General features: G+C 58.7%; 8 protein-coding genes across 9 annotated transcripts; 2 read left to right on the top strand and 6 right to left on the bottom strand.

Annotated features, from left to right (window-relative positions):
• Positions 1–142: 142 nt before the first annotated feature.
• Positions 143–1,486, top strand: IUM83_05079 (uncharacterized protein; the record flags this gene model as incomplete). The annotated part of the gene is made up of 3 exons (XM_067929194.1): positions 143–379; positions 447–1,249; positions 1,327–1,486. 3 exons carry the CDS (start codon positions 143–145, stop codon positions 1,484–1,486), a joined length of 1,200 nt encoding a protein of 399 aa, XP_067794569.1.
• A 1,610-nt stretch (positions 1,487–3,096) lies between these two features.
• Positions 3,097–4,304, bottom strand: IUM83_05078 (Arrestin domain-containing protein A; the record flags this gene model as incomplete). Its single annotated transcript, XM_067929193.1, has 2 exons — positions 3,097–4,094; positions 4,166–4,304. The coding sequence occupies 2 exons, from the start codon at positions 4,302–4,304 to the stop codon at positions 3,097–3,099; spliced, it is 1,137 nt and encodes a 378-aa protein (XP_067794593.1).
• Positions 4,305–5,089: 785 nt separating this feature from the next.
• Positions 5,090–6,340, bottom strand: IUM83_05077 (Arrestin domain-containing protein A; the record flags this gene model as incomplete). Its single annotated transcript, XM_067929192.1, has 2 exons — positions 5,090–6,114; positions 6,202–6,340. The coding sequence occupies 2 exons, from the start codon at positions 6,338–6,340 to the stop codon at positions 5,090–5,092; spliced, it is 1,164 nt and encodes a 387-aa protein (XP_067794592.1).
• A 1,142-nt stretch (positions 6,341–7,482) lies between these two features.
• On the bottom strand, positions 7,483–8,583 carry IUM83_05076 (Arrestin domain-containing protein A; the record flags this gene model as incomplete). Its single annotated transcript, XM_067929191.1, has 4 exons — positions 7,483–8,001; positions 8,125–8,178; positions 8,248–8,360; positions 8,433–8,583. 4 exons carry the CDS (start codon positions 8,581–8,583, stop codon positions 7,483–7,485), a joined length of 837 nt encoding a protein of 278 aa, XP_067794591.1.
• Positions 8,584–12,756: 4,173 nt separating this feature from the next.
• Positions 12,757–14,281, bottom strand: IUM83_05075 (Arrestin domain-containing protein A; the record flags this gene model as incomplete). The annotated part of the gene is made up of 4 exons (XM_067929190.1): positions 12,757–12,768; positions 12,834–12,869; positions 14,004–14,068; positions 14,140–14,281. 4 exons carry the CDS (start codon positions 14,279–14,281, stop codon positions 12,757–12,759), a joined length of 255 nt encoding a protein of 84 aa, XP_067794590.1.
• Positions 14,282–16,098: 1,817 nt separating this feature from the next.
• Positions 16,099–17,628, top strand: IUM83_05074 (glycoside hydrolase family 17-like protein; the record flags this gene model as incomplete). 2 transcript variants are annotated; one of them, XM_067929189.1, is made up of 1 exon in its annotated part: positions 16,099–17,628. In XM_067929189.1, one exon carries the CDS (start codon positions 16,099–16,101, stop codon positions 17,626–17,628), a length of 1,530 nt encoding a protein of 509 aa, XP_067794589.1. The 2 variants fall into 2 exon arrangements, with proteins under 2 accessions (XP_067794589.1, XP_067794588.1); XM_067929188.1 differs by having other exon boundaries at positions 16,681–17,628.
• A 208-nt stretch (positions 17,629–17,836) lies between these two features.
• IUM83_05073 (CAMK/CAMK1 protein kinase) lies at positions 17,837–19,039 on the bottom strand (the record flags this gene model as incomplete). Its single annotated transcript, XM_067929187.1, has 2 exons — positions 17,837–18,878; positions 18,954–19,039. 2 exons carry the CDS (start codon positions 19,037–19,039, stop codon positions 17,837–17,839), a joined length of 1,128 nt encoding a protein of 375 aa, XP_067794723.1.
• Positions 19,040–19,406: 367 nt separating this feature from the next.
• IUM83_05072 (WD repeat-containing protein 89) lies at positions 19,407–20,546 on the bottom strand (the record flags this gene model as incomplete). The annotated part of the gene is made up of 1 exon (XM_067929186.1): positions 19,407–20,546. One exon carries the CDS (start codon positions 20,544–20,546, stop codon positions 19,407–19,409), a length of 1,140 nt encoding a protein of 379 aa, XP_067794587.1.
• Between the last annotated feature and the right edge of the window lie 73 nt (positions 20,547–20,619).

Genomic DNA, 20,619 nt, shown 5'->3' with positions numbered 1-20,619 from the left:
GACCATGGACCTCCAACAGCGAGCCTAAGGTCGTGATTAGGAATTCACATTCGAATCCTCGCTCAGAGGCTCTGAGTCAGAGCATCCCATCGCTCAAAGTGGATTGCGTCGCCAGTCATTCCTCATTCTGCCGGGCAGCGCAATGTCACGCCTGACACCCCTCGAGCTCCGCGAAGTGGACCTGGACGCTGTGCTTGAGTTTGTCGACAGCTTTTCAGTTGATAACGATGGCCCGGGCAAAGGTAGCACTGCCACCGAGCGACTCCAAGCCAATGACTCCATAGCCACATCATCATCCATCGCTTTTCCAGACGACCATGTCGAACTAAAGCGCCGGAAGGCAAGGCTTAAAGCGCAGCGTCAGTACCACAACAAAATCGTACGTGCTCCTGTTTAGCACTATCGAAATGTCTTGGTCACTAATACTGTCATCCACTCTTCGTTAGCAAAAACTGCAGAGGCTTCGGGATCAAGTTGCCATGCTGGAGGCAAAGATCCGAGTCTTGTCGGCACAGAAGCAGATTTCGTCGTCGTTTAGCCCCGAGTTCAAGTGCGCCAGCCACAAGATGAAACTTCTCATCCAAAGCCGCGAGTTGCAAACCCAGCTTGAAGCGGAACGATCGCTACTTCAAAAACTGCTGAGCGATAGCTGCCTACAGCTCATGACCCTACGAGATATCTTGAACGCTGAACATCAGCTTTACCTGGCCAACTCGTCCTACTTCATGGTGTTCAAACCGCTCACCCCTGCTGACTGCCACATGATGTCGATGCAAGCTCAAGCTGAGATAGCCAACTATTCCGTCATAGCAACAAGTTTGGGCCACACTCGTGCAGTTTGTGAGTGGGCCGAAAAGCGCTTTACGAACCTGGGGACTTTCTTCACAAGCATCCAGAAGACGCTCTATCACAAGTCTGCGCAAGTTATCTCCACGCAAACATGGCGAGTTTTTACGACTCAGTGGGAAAAACTCTTCTCGCCAGGCATGAAGGCGCGTAGTCGGCTGGTGCAGCACATTGACGACGACAATATTCTCTTCAGCCAAGATTTCTCGGCGACACGGATGCTTCCGCGTGATGCCGAACCTAGCGAGGTAGTTATGATGGCACTCGTTTCGAAGCAGTCCACCGATGCAGGGTACTTGATCGCACACCGTGGTCTTCGGCGTGACGCAGTGGAAGCGCAGGATCTCTTGAAGACTTCGGCGCATGATCATCGAAGTGAAGTCTGGCTGGAACATTTTTGCTGGTGCGTGTGAAAACAGGATATCGAAAAAATACGCTGTTGCTTCTGTACTGATGACCTGTCTTTCACTTCTCTGCTAGGATCAACTTGGAGCAGACGGGAGAGCACTGTCAGGTGACCATAGGAGGCATTTCCTCGGCTTCGCGCGCGACTTCGTACTTTTGGGTAACCGAGTTCATCCAGTTCGCGCTTCGGTGGGAAATGGTTGTCTTCGGTCCTCGATTCGTCCTGCCGCAGTAATCCGTACAAGAACTCCCAGTCCGAAGTACCCACACGGAGGAATCTTCACCAATAACTTTGTTCATCGCGCTCGCTGCATGGCATCCCACTAGTCGGGGCCAACTTCAACTGCGACGCATCGCGCACGCTAACGTCGACAGCAGTCGACCAGCTCCACTTCCGCTTCTTCTCCCTCGAGCGCGATGGTGGGCAGCGCCGTCTTGTGGACGGTCAAAGTGGTGGCGGCCATGACCTCCATCACAATGATCTGCAGCCCGTCGATCTCAATCTACCGCATCCACAAGAAGCAGGACGTGGGCGTCGCGTCCGTCATCCCCCTCGCGTCGCTGATGGCCAACGGCCATTTGTGGCTTTGCTATGGATATATCGTCAAGAACTGGTTCCCCATCTTCTGGGTGTTCGTGTTTGGCGATGTGGCCGCGCTGGTTTACCTGGCGGTCTACTGGCGTTACACAACCGAGCGCCGCTACGTTGGACGCGTCCTGGCCGTTGTGTTCTCTATCCTGGCGATTGCCAGTATCTACGCCATCGTTGGCGGGCTCGGATACTTGGGGCAGACTCGACACCAGGTCGGCACGGCGTTAGGCTATATCTGCGACGCTGTCGCTGTGTGTCTGTATGGTGCTCCCATGGAGAAACTCTTCCACGTGCTCAAATACCGCTCCGCCGTCTTCATCAACGTGCACATGGTGATCGCCGGACTATCCAACAACTGCACGTGGATCACCTATGGCATCCTCACAAGGAACTGGTTCATCATCTCGCCCAACATCCTGTTCATCACGCTCAACTCGTCCACACTCGTGCTGTACCTGGTCTTCAATCCGGAGACGCACCCCCTGCCCGACCACATTCATCAGACAACAGTCCCTGATGGAGCTGAATCCGTCATATCCATCGAGCTCACCCCCAAGGAAAGTTTCGGACGGAAGATTGGCAGTGAACTCCCAAGCCCCGCGTTCGAGGCTATGGCATCTCCATTGGGGACGCTGCCGTGGTAGCGACTTGGGTCTGACAAGTATCACGGTGTGCGTTCAAACCTTAATCGGCCCGGGGTCAGTAGGCGGTGTGTAGCGGTGCGGTACAATCTGGCCCTCCTGATAGACTTCAGCGGTAAAATGATGCCGGGCATCACACGGTGACGTCGCAAACCCACTTCATCGAAGTGCAGGGGTTTGGATGCCTCGGTAGGTATGTGCATCCCGTAGAGTAGGCGGTTTGTAAACAAGGAGCAGATCCATTCTGTGCTGTAGCATGTCAAGCCTTGATACACCCTGCTCAGTCGAGCAACTTGGGACGATGACACTCGAAACCCTCATTCTCCGGACCAAATGTTTAGTCACGCATGATACTTTCCGGGTAAGGACGTCGGCGTGGCGTTCATGGTCCCGCTTGTCACACAGGACAATCCGATTGTCTTGTCTTGGCTCTTTATGGCGCTGTGATCGAGAACTGGTTCCCCATTTTCTGGGTCATCTTCGATCCCAAGAATCGCCAAAAGACTACTGTAAACTGTAGTCTTGAAAATGGTTTAAATGGTAATAATGCTCTTGTTCCTTCCGCCGCGTATGGATAAATAGTTCGAGGCGCAATACGTGATGTGTTCCTGGTCACACAGCAGCCACTGCCTGCGGGAGTGTGAAGATCAGTCGAGCCACAACACTTTCGTCTTCCGCATCGTTGAAGCTTTGAACCGAGCTCCAAGGCATAACTCTTTGCTGCTCCGAGTCTCCTTGGTCGTCTGGAACAACTACAACCATCGCAGGCGATGCCGTGGTTTCATCCACAAGTGCTGGCCCAACGTTGCGGAGGATAATGACCGGCATCTCCACCTTGACGCTTTTGCTGAGCATGAACCGGCACTTGACCTCGAGGCGATACTGCCATCGAATGAACGCGGCACTGTTTGTGGGGGCAACAGGTCGGCCATTCACGTCGTCGATAAGCGGTAAGTACAGCATCTCGTCCAGCAGTTGGCCTGCAGCGACACCAGGGAAGTCTTGTGTGCACACCACGCGCGTGCCCGTGCTCGGTCGGCGGTTCGGCAGCTGGACAGTCAAGTCCTCGTAGAGCAGCACCGAAATGCTGTGCATATCGCGCGTCGAGTAGTTGCTAATTCGCGCCTGCACTGCCAACATCGAGCCGGAGATGTGGACATCGCTGTCCAAACACGCCGAGACCTCGCAAGCGCCCTTGGACTTCATCACGCTCAGCAGCCGCACCTCATCCGTCGACGATCTCCGCAGCGAGCGCACGGGGTGACACAGCGACGGTCGGTGCACCACCAGGTCGTGGGAGGTCTCCAGATCTGCCGCCAGTTTGCCCTGCACGCTCAAACGAGCCTTGATCGTGTACGTGACGCTGGCGTTCACTTCGCGCATGACCCCGGCAAAGCCCTCGGCCACACGGAATACAGGCGGCAGCGCGTCGTCCAAGTGGTAGCGGAATCGGAATCGGTACTCGCCAGGCGCGAAGGCACTGGGCATGGGCTCCACGAGCGCGATCCGCTCGCACAGGAACTCGTCGCGCATGTTGCAGCTCGACAGCGCGTGGTTCGCGCCTTCCGACCACGCGATCGTCTCCGCGCCCTCCACGTGCATCGAGAACGCTGCAGGACACGCAGACCAGAAGGTTAAGCGCTACTTCACAGCATGCTCGGCTCATGGGTCATCTTCTCACCTTCGCACTCAATGGGCCGCGACAGCCGCAGCACCACTTGGCCTTGCACGACGTCTCCGGCGGCGTAGCTCTCGCGGTGCAGCATCACGCGGACGCTGCCCTTGACGCCGAAGCCCAGACACTTGGCCACCTTCCCCATTGACTGCAGTAGCGTCCCGCCGTCCGCTGCTAGCGCTGCACTTTCAATTGTGTCCCCGCCATCCCCAGCGTCGCGGGCGAGTGGCGTGTCGCCGCGGTTCTTGCGCGCAAGTCGCTGCTGCTGGCCAGTCAAGCGGAGCTCATCGCCGGCGAGTGTACACTGCCCACGCTCGTTGGCTGGAACTGAAGCGCGCTCGTGTCAGAGACGCGCGAGCGCATGCGACCTGCAAAGCTGGAGATGAGGGGCTTCCCTCGGCCTTGGGTGTCTTGCTTGCGTCTGCAGGAATACTTGCTGCGTCAACGGAGACCGCTTACCAAGCTTGCGAGTCGCCGCGCGCTTTTATCTGCACGCCTCGCCTCGCCCGCTGAGCGTGGTTGAAGTGCCTGGCAGACGCTGATCAGCATTGAGAGTACAAGTCTTGCGACGACCCTCCTCCTAACGTACGACTTCAATTCGCCCTGAGCTCGACAGCACTAGAAATACTAATGCAACGCGTCGCCATTTGCACCAGGACGTTGCTGTAGACGAACGCATGTCCAGCTGCGTCATTTCGCCGCTGAAAGGCGGCCGCAGAGTTCAAAAGTCATGCCTTCGCGGCTGCATTTCCCCATTGGTTTTACCAACTACTCAAATACTTACTACACGACGCCACTGCCAGTTCGGCTGCCGTTTGCGCTGCTCAGCGACACAATCTCTGTCGGCGTGAAGGTGGCCACCGGAACCTTCACCGTCTCGTCCTAATATATACGCCTTCATCATGCAAAATACGTCGTCATCACCACCGTCTAGTCCAGGCTTGTGGGCGACCGGACCGAGTTCACGGAACTCCTCGAACTCCTCGAGCTCCTTCCGTCACTCGCCGACTTTCTCCTGGGGGCAGCAGCCACCGCCACCGCCTGCATCACATCCACGTCCACATCCGACGGCGACGCAGCAGCGGCGGCAACGGTAGTGGCGACTGCCGGCATCACAGCGGCCGTCGCGTACGCAGACTGCAGCACCAGCTTCCGCAGGATCTCCACGGGGAAGTCCACAGAGACGCTGCGACAGAGTCGGAATTGGCACTTGATGACCAGGCGGTACTTGGTGGACAAGAAGCGTGACTCGATGGCAGCCGACACCGGCCGCGCGGGGGACGTTTTGGTCACGAGGGGCAAGTCCAGCACCTGCTCGAGCGTCTTCCCGGCTTGGACGCCGGGGAAGTCCTGTCGACTGACACACATGGACCCTTCGGATTTCTGGTTGGACGTGCCCAGGTCCACCGTCACGTCTTCGTACAGCATCATGGACAACTTGCTCATGTCCTTCGAGGAGTCGTTGCGGACAGTCGTCTGCGCCAGCAGCGTGTCCCCCGCGACGTGGACATTGCTGGGCAGCTGGGCGGACACGGAGCACGTGCCCTTCTTCATGAGCCGCAGCATGTGGACCTCGGCGGACGCCGAGTTCTCCAGCGAGCGCACGGGCTGGCCGACCGGGGGCTGCTGCACCACGAAGGGCTTCTTGGCCTCCATGTCGGCCGAGAACTTGCCCTTGACCGTCAGCACGGCGGTGGCCGAGTAGCTCAGCGACGCGTCGATGCGGCACATGACGCCGGCGTCGCGGCCCGAGATGTGGAACGAGTTGGGCAGCGTGTCGGCCAGCTGGAAGCAGAGCGGGAACACGTACTCGCCGGGCTGGCACGACTGCTGCTCGGCGCTCAGGACGACCTCCTCGTCCAGATGCAGGTGCTCTCGCAGATACACGGCCGCGGCCTGGCCGCCGCCCTCCGTCCACGTGAGTAGCTCCTTGCCGCGGAGGCGCAGCACCAGCGCTGTATTGATTTAATACGTTATGCAGCGTTAGCACTGTGCTAACCGGAGAAAATGAAGTGAATTGAATTGTTTCGATTGTCACTCACAGGTGAAATCGAGCGGCTCCGTGACGCTGAGCACGACGCTGCCGTGCAGCAGGTCGCCGGCCAGGTAGTGCGAGCGGTCGAGAGAGACACTGAGGCTGCCTTTCACGCCGAGGCCGAGAGCTTTTGCCATCTTGCCCATTCTCTTAGGGGTTGTGCGGGTCGGTGTTCTGGCGGTGGGCGAATTGTCGAGTGAGTTGAGACCGTGGTGCGGCGCAGCTTGAAGGCACTTCACAGTGAGCTGAACTGCACCTGCTGCCGGCTCGGCCAATCGGCGGCCAGAACGCGGGGTGGGAACTTTCCCTTGAACGTTTCTCTGTACAGAGCCGCGGTTAGCCAGCTTCAATGAGCAAGCAAGTCTGCTTGGCGGCGTCCGTGGGTGCTGCGCTGCGACTTGCACACGCTACGTCGGACGAATTCCGTCGTCAAGAGAGTCGCTCGCTGGTTTGGCCAACTATTGTGGTGACAACCTGCTGCAGACTCCCCCCCAGAGAAGCCCCGCCGCCATCGCAAGCAGCGAAATGCGCTTGGCCCAACAGCCGGCGGCGGTACAACTGCGCCGATCGCCACCGCTTTTCCCTATTTTTCGACGGGATGCGCCCTCAAAGATTCCGCACATGGCAAAGAGCTGCCGCTGTGATAGCGTGCGCAGCTGCGGAGGACTGTACACTCGATCGGTCTCACGCTTTCGATGGTGTAGTTTTCAAACTGCCGCGTTGAGGCGCTCTTCAACCGTAAGCTGCGCTTAGATCGTAGGCCGCTAAACTGCGATCTTTGCGTGGCCCACATCAAGGACGCGCGATACTGAAATCAAGACGAAAATCAAGGCGGGAACGTCTTTACAGAAAAAGTGGTCGGAAAATTAGTCCGGCTACCGTGTCCGTCTCTGATTTCATAGTAAAGTCAAGTGATCTTTGAGTCGGGATCGGTAGTAAATATCTATCGCTACATACCCGACGGGCGCGCTACCGAATTTGAAGCTCAAGCACAAAAAGAGGGTCGCTGCAAAAAATGCGCCGAGATGGCTACTTCTGAAGTTGAACTACCGCGGCGGACCAGCACTGCACCTTGCTGCTTGGCGTCGAGCACCACTGCATCATGCAGTGCAAGCCTTCGTTTAGGCATGGTCCGTGACCTCGCCTCGAGGCCGAGGCTGCCTGGTGACGTTACCGCCGTCAAAGCACCTTTACACCGGCTAGCTCTGGCGAGGCCGCTACGTTGAACCCTTCGAGCGAGAGAGCGTCGTTTCGACTCTCGCCACTGAAGCCACTCGTGCGCATTCGTCTACAGGATGACAATCGCCATTTCGGACTTGGTGACGCTGTTGCTGCCGAGAGGAACGCACTCCACGGCCAGGCGATGTCTGCGCTCGACGAAACTGGAGCAGAACGAGCGCTCGAGCGACGGCGTGATTTGCGGTCCGGCCGCGAGCTCCAGTGCGAGATCGAAAGAAGCCGCGCCCGCCGCAATTGGGAATCGCCGCTCGTACAGCAGCCGACTTCCTTCGCTGCGTTTGGACGGGGCCACCGTAAGGTTAATATCCTCGTAGAGTCTCAGAAACGCGGAGAAGGCCTCGCCACCGCCGGATCTGGAGTTCACGCGACATTGCACCCGTAACGTATCGCCTGAACGGTAGGCTGGTTTGTCGAGCGACGTCGAGAGGAAGGGGTCGTTGTCCTGTGGCGCTACGCCTGGCTGCACTACGTGCACTGGCGCAGGCACCACGTCGAGGCCCATGAGCGGTCTGGCGGGCAGCACCGCCTCTTGGAGGATGATCTCCTGCTGCGCTTCAACCACGACACCCTGGTTCGCATTCAGACATGCTTGGAAGACATATCCAAGTTGTGCGTGGACGCTGTTCATGACGCCAACGGGGTGGCGATTTAGCTGGAAGGTAGCGGGAAGCGTGCTGTGGAGTTGGTAGACGACCGGGAAAATGTACTCGCCCGGACCGTACATCCTGGGCTTGGCCACTATCATCTGCAAGCGGGACACCGAGCGATCAGAAAGCTATCGCGTGGTCTGGCACGTTCCAGCAATACCTCTTACCTTGACGCTTAGGAACTCATTCAGCTGGCTGTAGATTTCCTCGCCCACTGCGCGGCGTGGCGACTTCTCCGACCAAGTGATTTTCTCCTCCCCACGCACAAACCCCACGATGCCTACAGCGCGAAGACACAAAGCTCGTAGATCATCCCAACTGAAGCCGTACAGAATACGTAAAATGATCTTACCATTGCAGTGAACAGGCTCGACAACACATAAGAACACGTTGGCTTGAAGAATATCCCCCGCGTGATATGTGTCGCGATCCAGTGCCACTCGCAGGGTCCACTTCACGTTGCCGCTTCGAGCATTGCGCAGAATTGTATGGGAGTACGCCATTTGAATCGTAGTCGAAACTGCGTTTGCCTTTGATTTTCGCATTGGAGACAACGCTATAATGGGCCCACTTGGTTTCGTCTTGCGAATCTGACCGGCTGAGCCTCGACCAAATACCAATCAGTTCGCTAAGCTAGATAACGCGCTATCCATTGCAGGCGCTTTTCGGTTCAGGCGACACGAGCCGCGTGGTCGGCACACTGCTTGGCAGACCCCCTCCCCAAGTAAAGCAAAACTTCGGGAGACTAAAAACTATGTATACAGGACTTAACGCACAACGATGGAGTATGGTGGTCAATTCGAGACTTCAGAACTCGACTTCAGAACTCGACCGTCGAGTCGACGAGCTCGATCGCCGTGGACAGAGAGCATATCGTCGTTCCACCTGCTCGAAGAGAATGTGATGCGAACAGCGAACAGATACTGAGATCCCTGAGCTGGTTTCTGGATTGTACGGCCCAGTTGGGGCTTTCTGCTGCTACTGCTGTACCAGAGTGTACTGCGGAACTCATTGTTGGGGTGTTGCGGGCCGCAACTTGCGGCCATTCGGTACACGTACAGTTGGCTGTTCATATCCCGCGTGTGCTACGACTTTCGTGCGAGGGCGGTAACACGATCCGACAGCTGATGACGCCGACAAATTTGTCCTGATGGCCTTCCTTCATCGCATTGTAGCGTTACGACACGACGGCAAGATCGTCATTTGTCTGTCAAGGCGACTCCCTGCTGTGAATGAAGACACCGCGAGTTGATGACCCCCCTCGCTGAAGAGCAGGAACTTTGGGCCTCTGTTGCGCCCTTCAGCTTGTGACCAAGAGCTGCTGCTGGAAGCCGGTCCGCCCTCGGTCAAGCCGTCGATCATAGAACGAGGTGCCATGGAAAGCCGCATTGAACACGGCAACAACGATGTCCGGGAATCGTGCTAGACTTCCTCGCTAACCTCTCGTTCGGTAGCCAAGAGTCTTCTGAGGTCCCCATCGCGCTCTTCTTTCTGCAGAACAATTAAGCTCTGCTAGTGCATACTAATAAGTACGTGTAGGAAATGCAGGACATCTACAACAATACCGGGGTAAAGCCCACAACACGAGCATTGCTCGTCCGTCGAGCAAGCCCGTGACATCCTCACAATCGAACGCTCGCCTGGTCTATTTGCTTTCGCGATTGATCCTGCCGATCTTACGCTGGTATCCGTTTGATGTTCGCGCGGATCGTGGCTGGGGAATACTGCTCTCTGCAGACAGCACTCGACGGTAGGCCTCACTTTCACTCGCTCCCCCAACTCGACACGACACGGCTAGGTCAGAGTAGTCTTGTCCTACAACACAGCAGCATGAAGTTCTTCGCGCCGCTCGTCGTGGGCGTTATCGCCTTCTTCTCGTCGCAGGTGGACGCCAACGGCGTGTGCTACGACCCCAACCACGACTCGGGCATGAGCGCCTCGACCGTGCAGGCCGACATGAAGACCATCGCGGGTGCCGGCTTCGACAGCGTGCGCACGTACATCTCCAAGTTCGGCGACACGGAAATGGGCCCCATCATCGCCGCCGCCGGCCTCAAGGCCATGCTGGGCGTGCCATACCCGCAGAGCGACTACCAGGAGCAGATGGAGGCCGCCATCAAGGCCGCCAACGCCGGTGGCGTGTACGCCATCATGGTGGGCAACGAGAACCTGGCGGGCGCCTCGAGCGTGCCGAGCGACATGATCAGCGTCATCCAGCAGATCAAGTCGCGGGTGCCCAAGGGCGTGCTGGTCGGCACGGTGCAGCGCAACACGGAGGTGATCGGTTGCCACTCCATCTCGGGCTGGACCGAGCTCGTGGCCAACTGCGACCTGGTCGGCGCGAACGCACACCCGTATTTCAACCCCAACACGGCGGCCGACAACGCCATCCAAGTGCTCAGCAACCAGTGGCAGACCATGGCGGCCTCCATCGGCAGCAAGCTCATCCTGACCGAGACGGGCTGGCCCTCCAGCGGCACGCTCATGGGCAACGTGGGCAGCCTCGAAGGCGCCGAGAAGTTCTACAACGCGTACCAGCAGTGGAGCAGCTCCATGGGCGAGAAGTTCTACTTCCAAATGTTCGACACGCCCTACCGGAGCGAGGACTTCGAGAAGACTTTCGGCCTGTACACGTCGAACTCGCAGCCCAAGTTCACCATGTCCCAGTCGCCCTCGACCTCGTCGAACCAGCAGCAGCAGACGCCGTCCACGGAGGCCCCGAGTACCGATGCCCCCACTGAGCAGCAGCAAACGCCCACTACTGATGCTCCCACTGAGCAGCAGCAAACGCCCACCACCGATGCCCCCACTGAGCAGCAGCAAACGCCGTCCACGGAGGCCCCCACTGAGCAGCAGCAATCGCCGTCCACGGAGGCCCCAACTGAACAGCAGCAATCGCCGTCCACGGAGGCCCCCACTGAGCAGCAGCAAACGCCCACTACTGATGCTCCCACTGAGCAGCAGCAAACGCCCACCACCGATGCCCCCACTGAGCAGCAGCAAACGCCGTCCACGGAGGCCCCAACTGAGCAGCAGCAGACGCCGGTGACGGAGGCTCCGACGCCCGCGCCGACCACGGTCGCGCCCACGCCGGAGCCCACGACTGCTACGCCGCAGCCCACTACGGCCACGGAGGCTCCGATTGCCGCCCCCACTCCTGAAGCCACCCCCACTCCTGAAGCCACCCCGGCGCCGACGGAGCCTGTCTACCAGAACTCGGGCTCGGCTGGTTACAACTCCACCGCGGGCTCGAACGAGGTTCAGTTCGGCTCGGCCTCCACTTCGAACTCTGCCTCGAGCGGTGACGAGGCGGGTGTCGTGAGCGGCAGCTCGGCCTCGACGGTGTCCTCGAAGTCCTCGGAGAACGAGGAGCAAGAGCAGCAGCAGCAGGAGAAGAAAAAGAAGGCCTCGACGTCCAAGTCGGACGAGACCGACCAGCAGCAGCAGCAGCAGGCTGAGCAAACAACGCAGCAGGCCTCGGCTCAGAAGCAGGATGACACGCAGCAGGCTAACACTCGGAGCGGTAGCACCGGTACTTCGACCACCATGGCATTCGGTCTGGCCGGCGGTGCCTGTGCTGCTCTGGTGGCCTTCGGCTTCATCTACCAGGCCCGCAAGCGTGCCGCGGGCCTCGAGAGCAAGGAAAACCTCTCGGTCACGCCGATGGAAAACCACTGCGCTCTGTAAGCACACATTCATCACATGCTCGACCAAGTAGCGACCAAGTTGTAGATTCATGCACTCCACGTCAATGGAAAACAGTTTTGGGGGCGTGTAAAATATTTGCCAACTTATACACTAAGTCTTGTCAAAGCGTACAGCTTGTTCACTTCAACGTCTTGCATGCATTTGCTTTTCACCTGCAGCTGCGGCTGCACGAGCGATCTGGAGTGTGCTGTTTTGGTGGGCGATCGTCACGGGGAACTCCAAGCGCACGCTGGGGCTCATCAAGAATGTGCAGCGCACAACCACCCGGTAACTCCAGCTCACAAAGCGCGAACTGGTCGACGGACGCATGGGCCGACCGGATAGCCACTCTACCAAGTGCAAGGACACCGTTCTGTCAGCGGACTCGCCTGCCATGATGCCCGAGAACTCGCCCTGACACAGGCAGGTTGAGGTGCGCGTATTGCTCCCTCTCTTGTGATGCAGCTCGAGGTCTTCGTACAGACGTAGTGACAGCGCTCGAATGTTCATTTTAGACAGATTGAAAACGGAGCATCGCATCATTAGCTTCTCCCCGGGTGTGTAGACGTCACGATCCATAGAGGCCGAGAGCTGGCAGCTCCCCTTTCGAAACATTGCCATCATCCAGACTTCGGTGCTTGTGGAGCGCTCGAGGGGACGAACTATTCGAGCTGTGGGGACGGGAACAATGAAAAGCTCTCGCTTCGTCTCCAAGTCGGCTCTGAACGCGCCTTGGACAGGTTGCCTAACCTTTAGTTCGTACTTCACTTGAGCTCGGATACCTGTCATGACACCAGCACTTCGGCTCGACAACTGGAAACTGCCTGGCAACGTCGGCTCGAGCTGGTAGCTGAACGGGAAGATATACTCCCCAGGAACGAAGCTTTCTCGGTGGCTCAAAGTCTCCAGCTCGTGTCGTAAAACCAGACTCCTGTCGTGATGACCCGTTCTGTTCTCGGTCCACGCGATGGTCTCCCATCCGCTGATGCTCAACACCAAATCTGCCGCCACCAAATCCAAAATGAGTCTCAATACATCGATGACAAACAAACGATACTGTACCCACCGCCATTGCAGCGAATTTCGTCTTCGAGGCCGTGCCCTGAACCAAATCACCAGCTTGGTAATTATCGCAATCAAGTTCCAGCCGTAGACGACCCTTAACACCTACGCCCAAAACCTGAGCGAGCTTCCCCATTGTTCTCTTCCGAGTAAAATGGCGAATGAACAGACGAGCTACCAAATGCTGAGTCGAAAATGGGTGTGAAGAATCCTAATGTTGAAGCCATCAGAAAGTTGAACTGGGCCGAATAAGGACTCTCAGCATATTTGATGAATGATTTTAATCGTTAAAAAAGGTAAACAAGCCTTGTATCAGGGCCAACGTGGCCACAGTACGGGTGTGGAGCTAGCAAGAGCAAAGCACTCAGATAGCCTTCGACTTGATGTCCATAGCTAGCTCCGACGCTGTTGCTGCCGCTGCTTCTGTTAGCTGCGGAGCCAAAATTTTAACTGGAATCTCAATGTGCACGTTCGGGCTCATGCGAAACTTGCAGCGAACTTCGACGTGGTGTCTCGTAGTAACCAGACTCGAAGTCATCGGAGGAAGAACGGCGTATCTCTCAGAACGTCCGACCAGGTCGAGCGAATACGCTTGGTCGATGGTAGTGGCTCCAGCTGCAACACCGGGGAACTCCTTCTTGGCGAGGCATGTTGTTGCCTTGATCTCGCTGTGGTCGCTGTTCGCACGAATGACTAGGTCCTCTACGAGCCGTACGGACACCGACTTGACGTCCATCTTCGAGCCGTTGACAATCGAGGCTCGAACCTGCAGCGTTTCGCCAGCGATGAAGACATCGCGCTCCAGGGAGCCCGAAATCTCGCAATTGCCTTGGCGAATGAACCCCAGCAGCTTGGCTTGTTGGGCAGTGGCATCCGTCCGAGGTTGCACTAGTTGTGCAGTTTGCGCGGGTTTGATGTTAAGCGAGCGCTCGGCCTTGAGGTCGGCACTGAAAGCCCCCTTTACTGGCAGACGCAGCTTGAGCGCGTACTTCACCGCAGCGTCGATGTCGCAGATCTCGCCAGCGTGGCGACGGTCGACGTGGAAGCTGCCCGGGAGTGTGGAGCGCAGTTGGTAGGTGAATGGGAAGACGTACTCCCCTGGTGCGAAGGACTCGCGGCCGTCGCACAGCGTAATGTGGTCGGCCATTAGTTTGTTGATTTGCTTGCGCGGCACGGCCGATTCGCCATAGACTTCGTTGTACTTGACGTACTCTTCGCCGTTCACCTCCAGCACCAACGCTATTGCATGAGACAACGGTGAGTGGGATCACGAAACCGTAGATGCAGTTGGTCGTCGACTAGATATCTACCTTCTTTGCTCTTGATCTCGTCGGAGACCGACAAGTAGACGGTGCCGTTGATGACGTCCCCAGGATGGTACGTCCCTCGGTCGAGTTCGATGCGCAGGCTGCCTTTCGAACCCACACCCAACGCCTTGGACAGTTTCCCCATGATCGAGGTGGAGCTTGTTGGTGTGGAGGTTGGAGTGCAAATGTCAAAATGGCGTTAAGCGTAGTCTGTTCAGTGGCGGCACTTGGGTCCATGACGGATTTTTTGCCTGGATAATGGACGCCAAATATCCCGCGCTTGCAGTCACTAGCACATCGTGCTTGAAAAGAACAGACAAAGGCGTGACGTTCTCGTGGTCTTGAAGTGTTTTGTTGGCTACACGGCGCGAAGTGTTCAATCGTTTTGTTCAACATAGACCCAGAACGTCTTGCGATATCCACCGCGGGCAGTAGATCTTTGCAGTTGCTGGGGCCACGAAATATGGAGCCAAAGAGGAGGTTCAATCGACATCCTAGCTCCAAGTGAAAATCGTCGGAGGGTCCGCCATGGGGATCAATCCTTCATGGATTCCCAAGGAATTTACTCCTTTCGAACACGAGCAAAAGCCCTCAAAGTTCTACAACGAATCCACACCATCGGGGGGGGGGGGCTTTATTGACACCTTGATGATCCAACGAAGCGTTGGCACGACAACTTCACACTTAGGATCATTTTGCGCTGCGCGGTGCTACAACCGGCAAGACGATGGCAGGTCCGCATTCATGGCGTCCGAGTTCGGACAGTCCCATTGACGTAATTGAAGCTACAGCTCATGTGCTATCCAGTCCATGGAAGCCAATTTCAGTTGCAGTCGTCGCGATGAATAGGCACGACATGCAAATCTGCCCACGAATCAGCGAGGTGAAGGTGTAACCCGGCTCCCAAATGGCAGGATAAGCTCGCCATGCTGCGTCTTTTGTGGGCATGCATGAAAGCTTACCATGCGTGGCGGCCGTCAACGCTTCGTGTTATCTTGACTCGCAACAAACATGACTACGTGACGCTGGTCGTCCACCCCGGGGCCAGAAATATGACATGCTTTCCAGGTCAACGTGCTGCTCGAACTACAGCTCGCTTTCGCTAGCGAGCGGTACGCACATGATGTAATGCCGTTTGTACATGTACACATCCGAGCGCGTTACTGTGGGCCACAGTCTGTGGCCGCACGCGGGGTTTTTGCTGGCGAAAGCCAGACTGGCAAAGGTGACCCACGCGCGGTGCCGAGAAGGGCATTTCGGAGCAGAGACCGCCTCCGTTCAACTCCGAGCGCTACGGTTTCGGCCCCGACAGCACAACCGTTGTGCAGCACGTAGACTGCAGTGGTGGCACGACACCCGCGCCGTGTTGGTCGGAGGAAAATGGCGACTGCCTCTGGTGACTCCATTGCCAGAAAGTGCGTCGACTTGAGGTCGTCCCTGTTCCACCGTGGTGTACATGTGCATTTGCGTCAAGTTGCTAACGATGTACTGACGGACATGTCGGCGCGAGATCCGTTGGTAATCGCCGTCTCTGTTGCATTGCGCACTTCTCGCAGCCGGTCCCAAACCACGAACTCGGAGCTCTATGTCGCTCAGGTGATGGCCAACCCACGCCGTTCACTCCGACAGGCATCGCAGCAGCGAGACCATATGAAAAGAGCCGGCCGCGGCGCGTCCGCGCGCTGTCCGTGGATGTCACCACGAGCCACACAAAGTCTCAATCCGATCCCGGTTCCCGTGCCGCTCAACCGGTCAGTTGTCTGTCGCGGTCCCCCCTTGACAACGCCACGCTTTTCCTGTCCGACTGGCAAGCGCGTTGACAGGCATCAGCCAAGCGGACCGGACCCCGTGGCGGGCGGCGGTCTCACTTTCACTCTCTCCTCCTACGGCTAATAGTTACGACTACGTAGACTTGTAGACTTTTCCAGGCGAAAAGTACTCGTGACCAACACCACCACCAGCATGAAGTTCTTCGCGCCGATCGTCGTGGGCGTTATCGCCTTCTTCTCGGTGCAGGTGGACGCCAACGGCGTGTGCTACGACCCCAACCACGTCTCGAGCATGAGTGCATCGACCGTGCAGGCCGACATGAAGACCATCGCGGGTGCCGGCTTCGACAGCGTGCGCACGTACATCTCCAAGTTCGGCGACACGGAAATGGGCCCCATCATCACGGGTGCCGGCCTCACGGCAGTGCTGGGCGTGCCGTACCCGCAGAGCGACTACCAGGAGCAGATGGAGGCCGCCATCAAGGCCGCCAACGCCGGTGGCGTGTACGCCATCATGGTGGGCAACGAGAACCTGGCGGGCGCCTCGAGCGTGCCGAGCGACATGATCAACGTCATCAACCAGATCAAGTCGCGCGTGTCCGTCAAGGTGGGCACGGTGCAGCGCAACACGGAGGTGATCGGCTACCAGTCCATCTCGGGCTGGTCGGACCTGGTCTCGGCCTGCGACCTGGTCGGCGTGAACGCACACCCGTTCTTCAACCCCGGCACCACCGCGGAGGGCGCCATCGACGTCGTGGACAAGCAGTGGCAGACCATGATGGCCAACTTCGGCGACAAGCTGCTGCTCACGGAGACGGGCTGGCCGTCCAGCGGCTCCGTCTCGGGCAACACCGGCAGCCTGGAGGGCGAGCAGACCTTCTACAGCGCCTACCAGAAGTGGAGCAGCGGCCTGAGCGAGAAGTTCTACTTCCAGTTCTTCGACGTGCCCAGCAAGGCCGAGGCCTACGAGCAGAGCTTTGGCCTCTACACGGCGGACTCGCAGCCCAAGTTCACCATGTCCCAGTCGCCCTCGACCTCGTCGAACCAGCAGCAGCAGCCGCAGCAACAACAACAGCAGACCACGTCCGCCCCAACGACGCAGGCGCCTGCGCCGACCACGCCCGCCCCCACTCCGGAGCCCACGACTGCTACTCCGCAGTCCACCACGCCGGCTCCGGAGACCCAGCAGAGCTCGGGATCGAGCGAGACCAACTCGAACTACAACTCGACGTCTCCGATCGCGTCCTCCTCGGGCTCTCACGAGTCCAAGCAGCTCAGCTCGCATGAGTCCAAGCAGCACGGCTCGCATGAGTCGAAGCGGTACGGCTCGGCGTCGCTCGAGGGCAGTGACAAGGACGCTGGCGTGTACAGCAAGAAGTCGTCGTCGTCTACCAAGCAGGAGGACTCCAAGGCGGAGAAGACCTCGCAGACGTCCGAGACCTCGCATAGTGCCCAGTCCACCGTCAGCTCCATCGGTAAGAGCTCGGAGACGGAGCAGCAGACGTCCGGCACGAACGATGGCACGCAGAAGGCCAACACCCAGGGCGCCGACAAAGGCAGCGGTGGCGGCTTCGTCGGACTTGCCGTCGGCGGCGGTGTCTGCGCCGTGCTGGTTGCCTTCGGCTTCATCTACCAGACCCGCAAGCATGCCGAGGAGCTGGAGGACGACAAGGACCAGAGCTTCTCGGCCATGACGCCCGTCGAGAACATTTGCTCGCTGTAAGCAGGCATCAGCTATCCGATAGTTTTGTCATTGAATGAACTCGGTTTCAATATTTTGCTGTTGTGCTCATCGTGTCTTCGAGCTCGCAATGCATCAAGCGCGGTTGGTGACAGCATCTAAGCTAAACGAAGCAAGTTCATGTGGTTCTCACCGGCAGTTGAGATAAAGTTTATACTGCTTCTGCGTTGGAAGCACACTACGCCTCTTATTAATGCGTCACTGGCGCCGCAGGGGCCGCAGGTGTCGGGGTTGGAGCTGCCGGCGTTCCACCCTCGGTTGGTGGCGCTTTTGCCGTCGCCTTCAACGCCCCCAAGCCTACCGCAGCGATAGCCGGCTTCGGTGGCTCGAAATCGCTGGCACTCACGCGCTTCTGGATTGAGTGCAAGGCCGAAATGGTCTTGGCGGCCATGATGCCAGCGCGGAAGCGGCGACGAGCGTTGTAGCGCTTCATCTCGTGCGTGAAGTGTGGCAGCGCGTCGTCACTGACGGCGTGGATGTCGGCCACCCACGGGTGGTCGAGCACTTGCTGGGCGCTGAACCGCTTCTTGGGGTCCACGACCAGCAGCCTCGAGATGAGGTCCTTAGCCGAGTCGGACACGCAGTCCCAGTACGGACTCGGGTAGTCGTACACGCCCGACTTGATCGACTGGAAGAGCGCAGCGTTGTTCTCGTCGTAGAACGGAGGGAATCCGCACAGCAGGATGTAGGCGATGACACCGAGACTCCAGAGGTCTACCTCAGCTCCATACGGACGTCCTTCGAGGATCTCCGGAGCCACGTAGCCCGGAGTTCCGCACGCCGTCTGCATGAGCGAGTCGCCCTTGATGAGCTTGGCCAGGCCGAAGTCTGCGATTTTGATCTCCGCGTCATCGTCCGTGGACTGGTAGAGCAGGTTCTCGGGCTTCAAGTCACGGTGGACGATGCCCTTCTGGTGGCAGTAGAGCAGTGCGTTGGCGAGCTTGTCGACCACGCAGCTGGCCTCTTTCTCGGAGTACTTCTCCTTCTCCACGATGCGGTCGAACAGCTCGCCGCCACTCATCTCCTCCATGACCATGTAGAAGGTCTTGTGGCAGTCGAATACTTCCTTGAGCTGCACGATGTTGACGTGGTGCACCACCTGCAGCACTTCCACCTCCACGCGCAGCGCCTCCTCGTCCTCCGCGGTCAGACTTGCCTTGTCGATGCATTTCACGGCCCACCGCGAGTTGTCGGCTTTGCTGATGGCGCTCTTCACGGTGGCGAAGCTTCCACTGAAGTTAACGCAGCAAGGCACAACACGTCAGCTTCGTAACATCTCCCAGCACGACGAGAGCAGACCCACGTACGTTCCGAGTGTCTTGCCCAGCTTGTAGTACTTGCTACACTCGTCCTTCTTGTAGAACTCGGTGACTTTCTTCATGATGCCTGTCATTCTCCGATGGAGAGTGAGAGAGTAACGAGCGAGTCGCCTGGAGCAGCCTTCTTCGTGAATGGGGTGTTTCAGCGCCGGCCTGATGCTGATATAGCAGCAGTAAGTAGAAAATAGCGGCCGCGTCGAAACTACCTCGCGCCCAGCCTCGACAAGAACCGCGAGCTCCCATTCTTGTCCATCGTAGCAGCCTAAAACAATCGACACAAGATCATCTTGAAACCACTTCAAATGTTGTCGCCAACGCGGTGACGGCCAGCCACCTCAGCATGGGCTTGTATCTAGCACGGGAGCGCCAAGTGGATCAAAAAACGCAGCCGACCAACCGGCAGCGCTGCACGTTAGTCGTTAGGCAAGCAAACACCTCTATCTAGTATGGTCGGGAGGCCTTGCGCGCCTTCCGGATGCCTGCCGGGTCGAGGCCCGTCGCTCTTCTGCCAGACGGCGTGGAGGAGGACAAGCCGGCGCTGGGCTCGGCCGACGCGCCGGGCACCGTCCACTTGCAGAGCCGCGCGTCCTCTCCTCCGGAGTACAGCGTCGCGCTGTCCGGGTCGTAGTACACGCAGCGCACGCAGGCCTTGTGGCCGCCCTTGAGCGCCGCCGCGTGCTGCAGCCGGCCAGCCGAGGCCTGGTCCGTGCCGATGTTGACGGCGTGCATGTCTCCGTCGTGGTTGCCCGCCAGCAGGAACAGCTCGTCGGAGCGGTCGTCGTACAGGCAGTCGATTAAATAGTCGGTGGGCAGGCCGTGGGCGTTGCAGTCGTCGCGCACCGTGGCGTAGTGGTGCAGCCGCTGGGCCGTCCAGAGGTTCCACAGGTCGAGCGTCTCGGTGCCCGTGAGGCAGAAGATGTTCTCGCGCTGCGGGCCGAAGAAGCCGACGGTGGTCACGGCGCTCTCGACGTTGAGCACGCTCTCGAGCGCGTCGTCCTCGTCGGGCACGCGGCAGTCGAAGACGCACACGACGCCGTCCTCCGACGCCGTGAGCACGAAGGCCGGCTGCGTCGGGTGGAAGCGCACCTTGGTGACGGCGTCCACGTGGCTCTCGCCGTACTGGCCCAGGCGCTTGCCCGTGCGCACGTCGAAGAAGAGCGCGCGCTCGTCCGTGCCCGCGGCCAGCAGCGTCTCGCCGCAGCCGATGGCCAGGCTCCAGACCTCCGTCCCCACGGGCACCACCAGCGCCGGCAGCGCCGCGCGCGCGTCCCAGAGCTTCACGCACTCGTCGCTGGAGCACGTGGCCAGCAGGTGCGGCTGCGACGGAGACGCCCACACCTCGTGGATCGTGCTGTTGTGCGCGTGGAACTCGTGCACGAGCGCCAGCGTCTCGCGGCTGCGCAGCTGCAGCTTGAACGTGGACAGCGCCAGCGCCAGCCCGCTGCGCTGCGCCGTGGGCTGGCAGTCCAGCACGTAGTCGTAGTCGAAGTCCGCCACCAGCGCCGTGTCGCCCTGCTGCGAGAACGACGCCACCGCCGTCTGCGCCAGCGTCAGGCCGCCGCGCTCCAGTGCCCCGCGCATGGTCCCAAGCGGTCGATAATGGCAACATGTAGCCATGATCGACTGGCGGACCGGTCCGCTGCTGCTTATTGGC

The sequence above is a fragment of the Phytophthora cinnamomi genome, assembly GCF_018691715.1.
Source record: "Phytophthora cinnamomi strain GKB4 chromosome Unknown Contig23, whole genome shotgun sequence".
Lineage (NCBI taxonomy): Eukaryota > Oomycota > Peronosporomycetes > Peronosporales > Peronosporaceae > Phytophthora > Phytophthora cinnamomi.
Note: the sequence above shows the minus strand (reverse complement) of the source record. Positions and strands in the feature narration are given on the sequence as shown.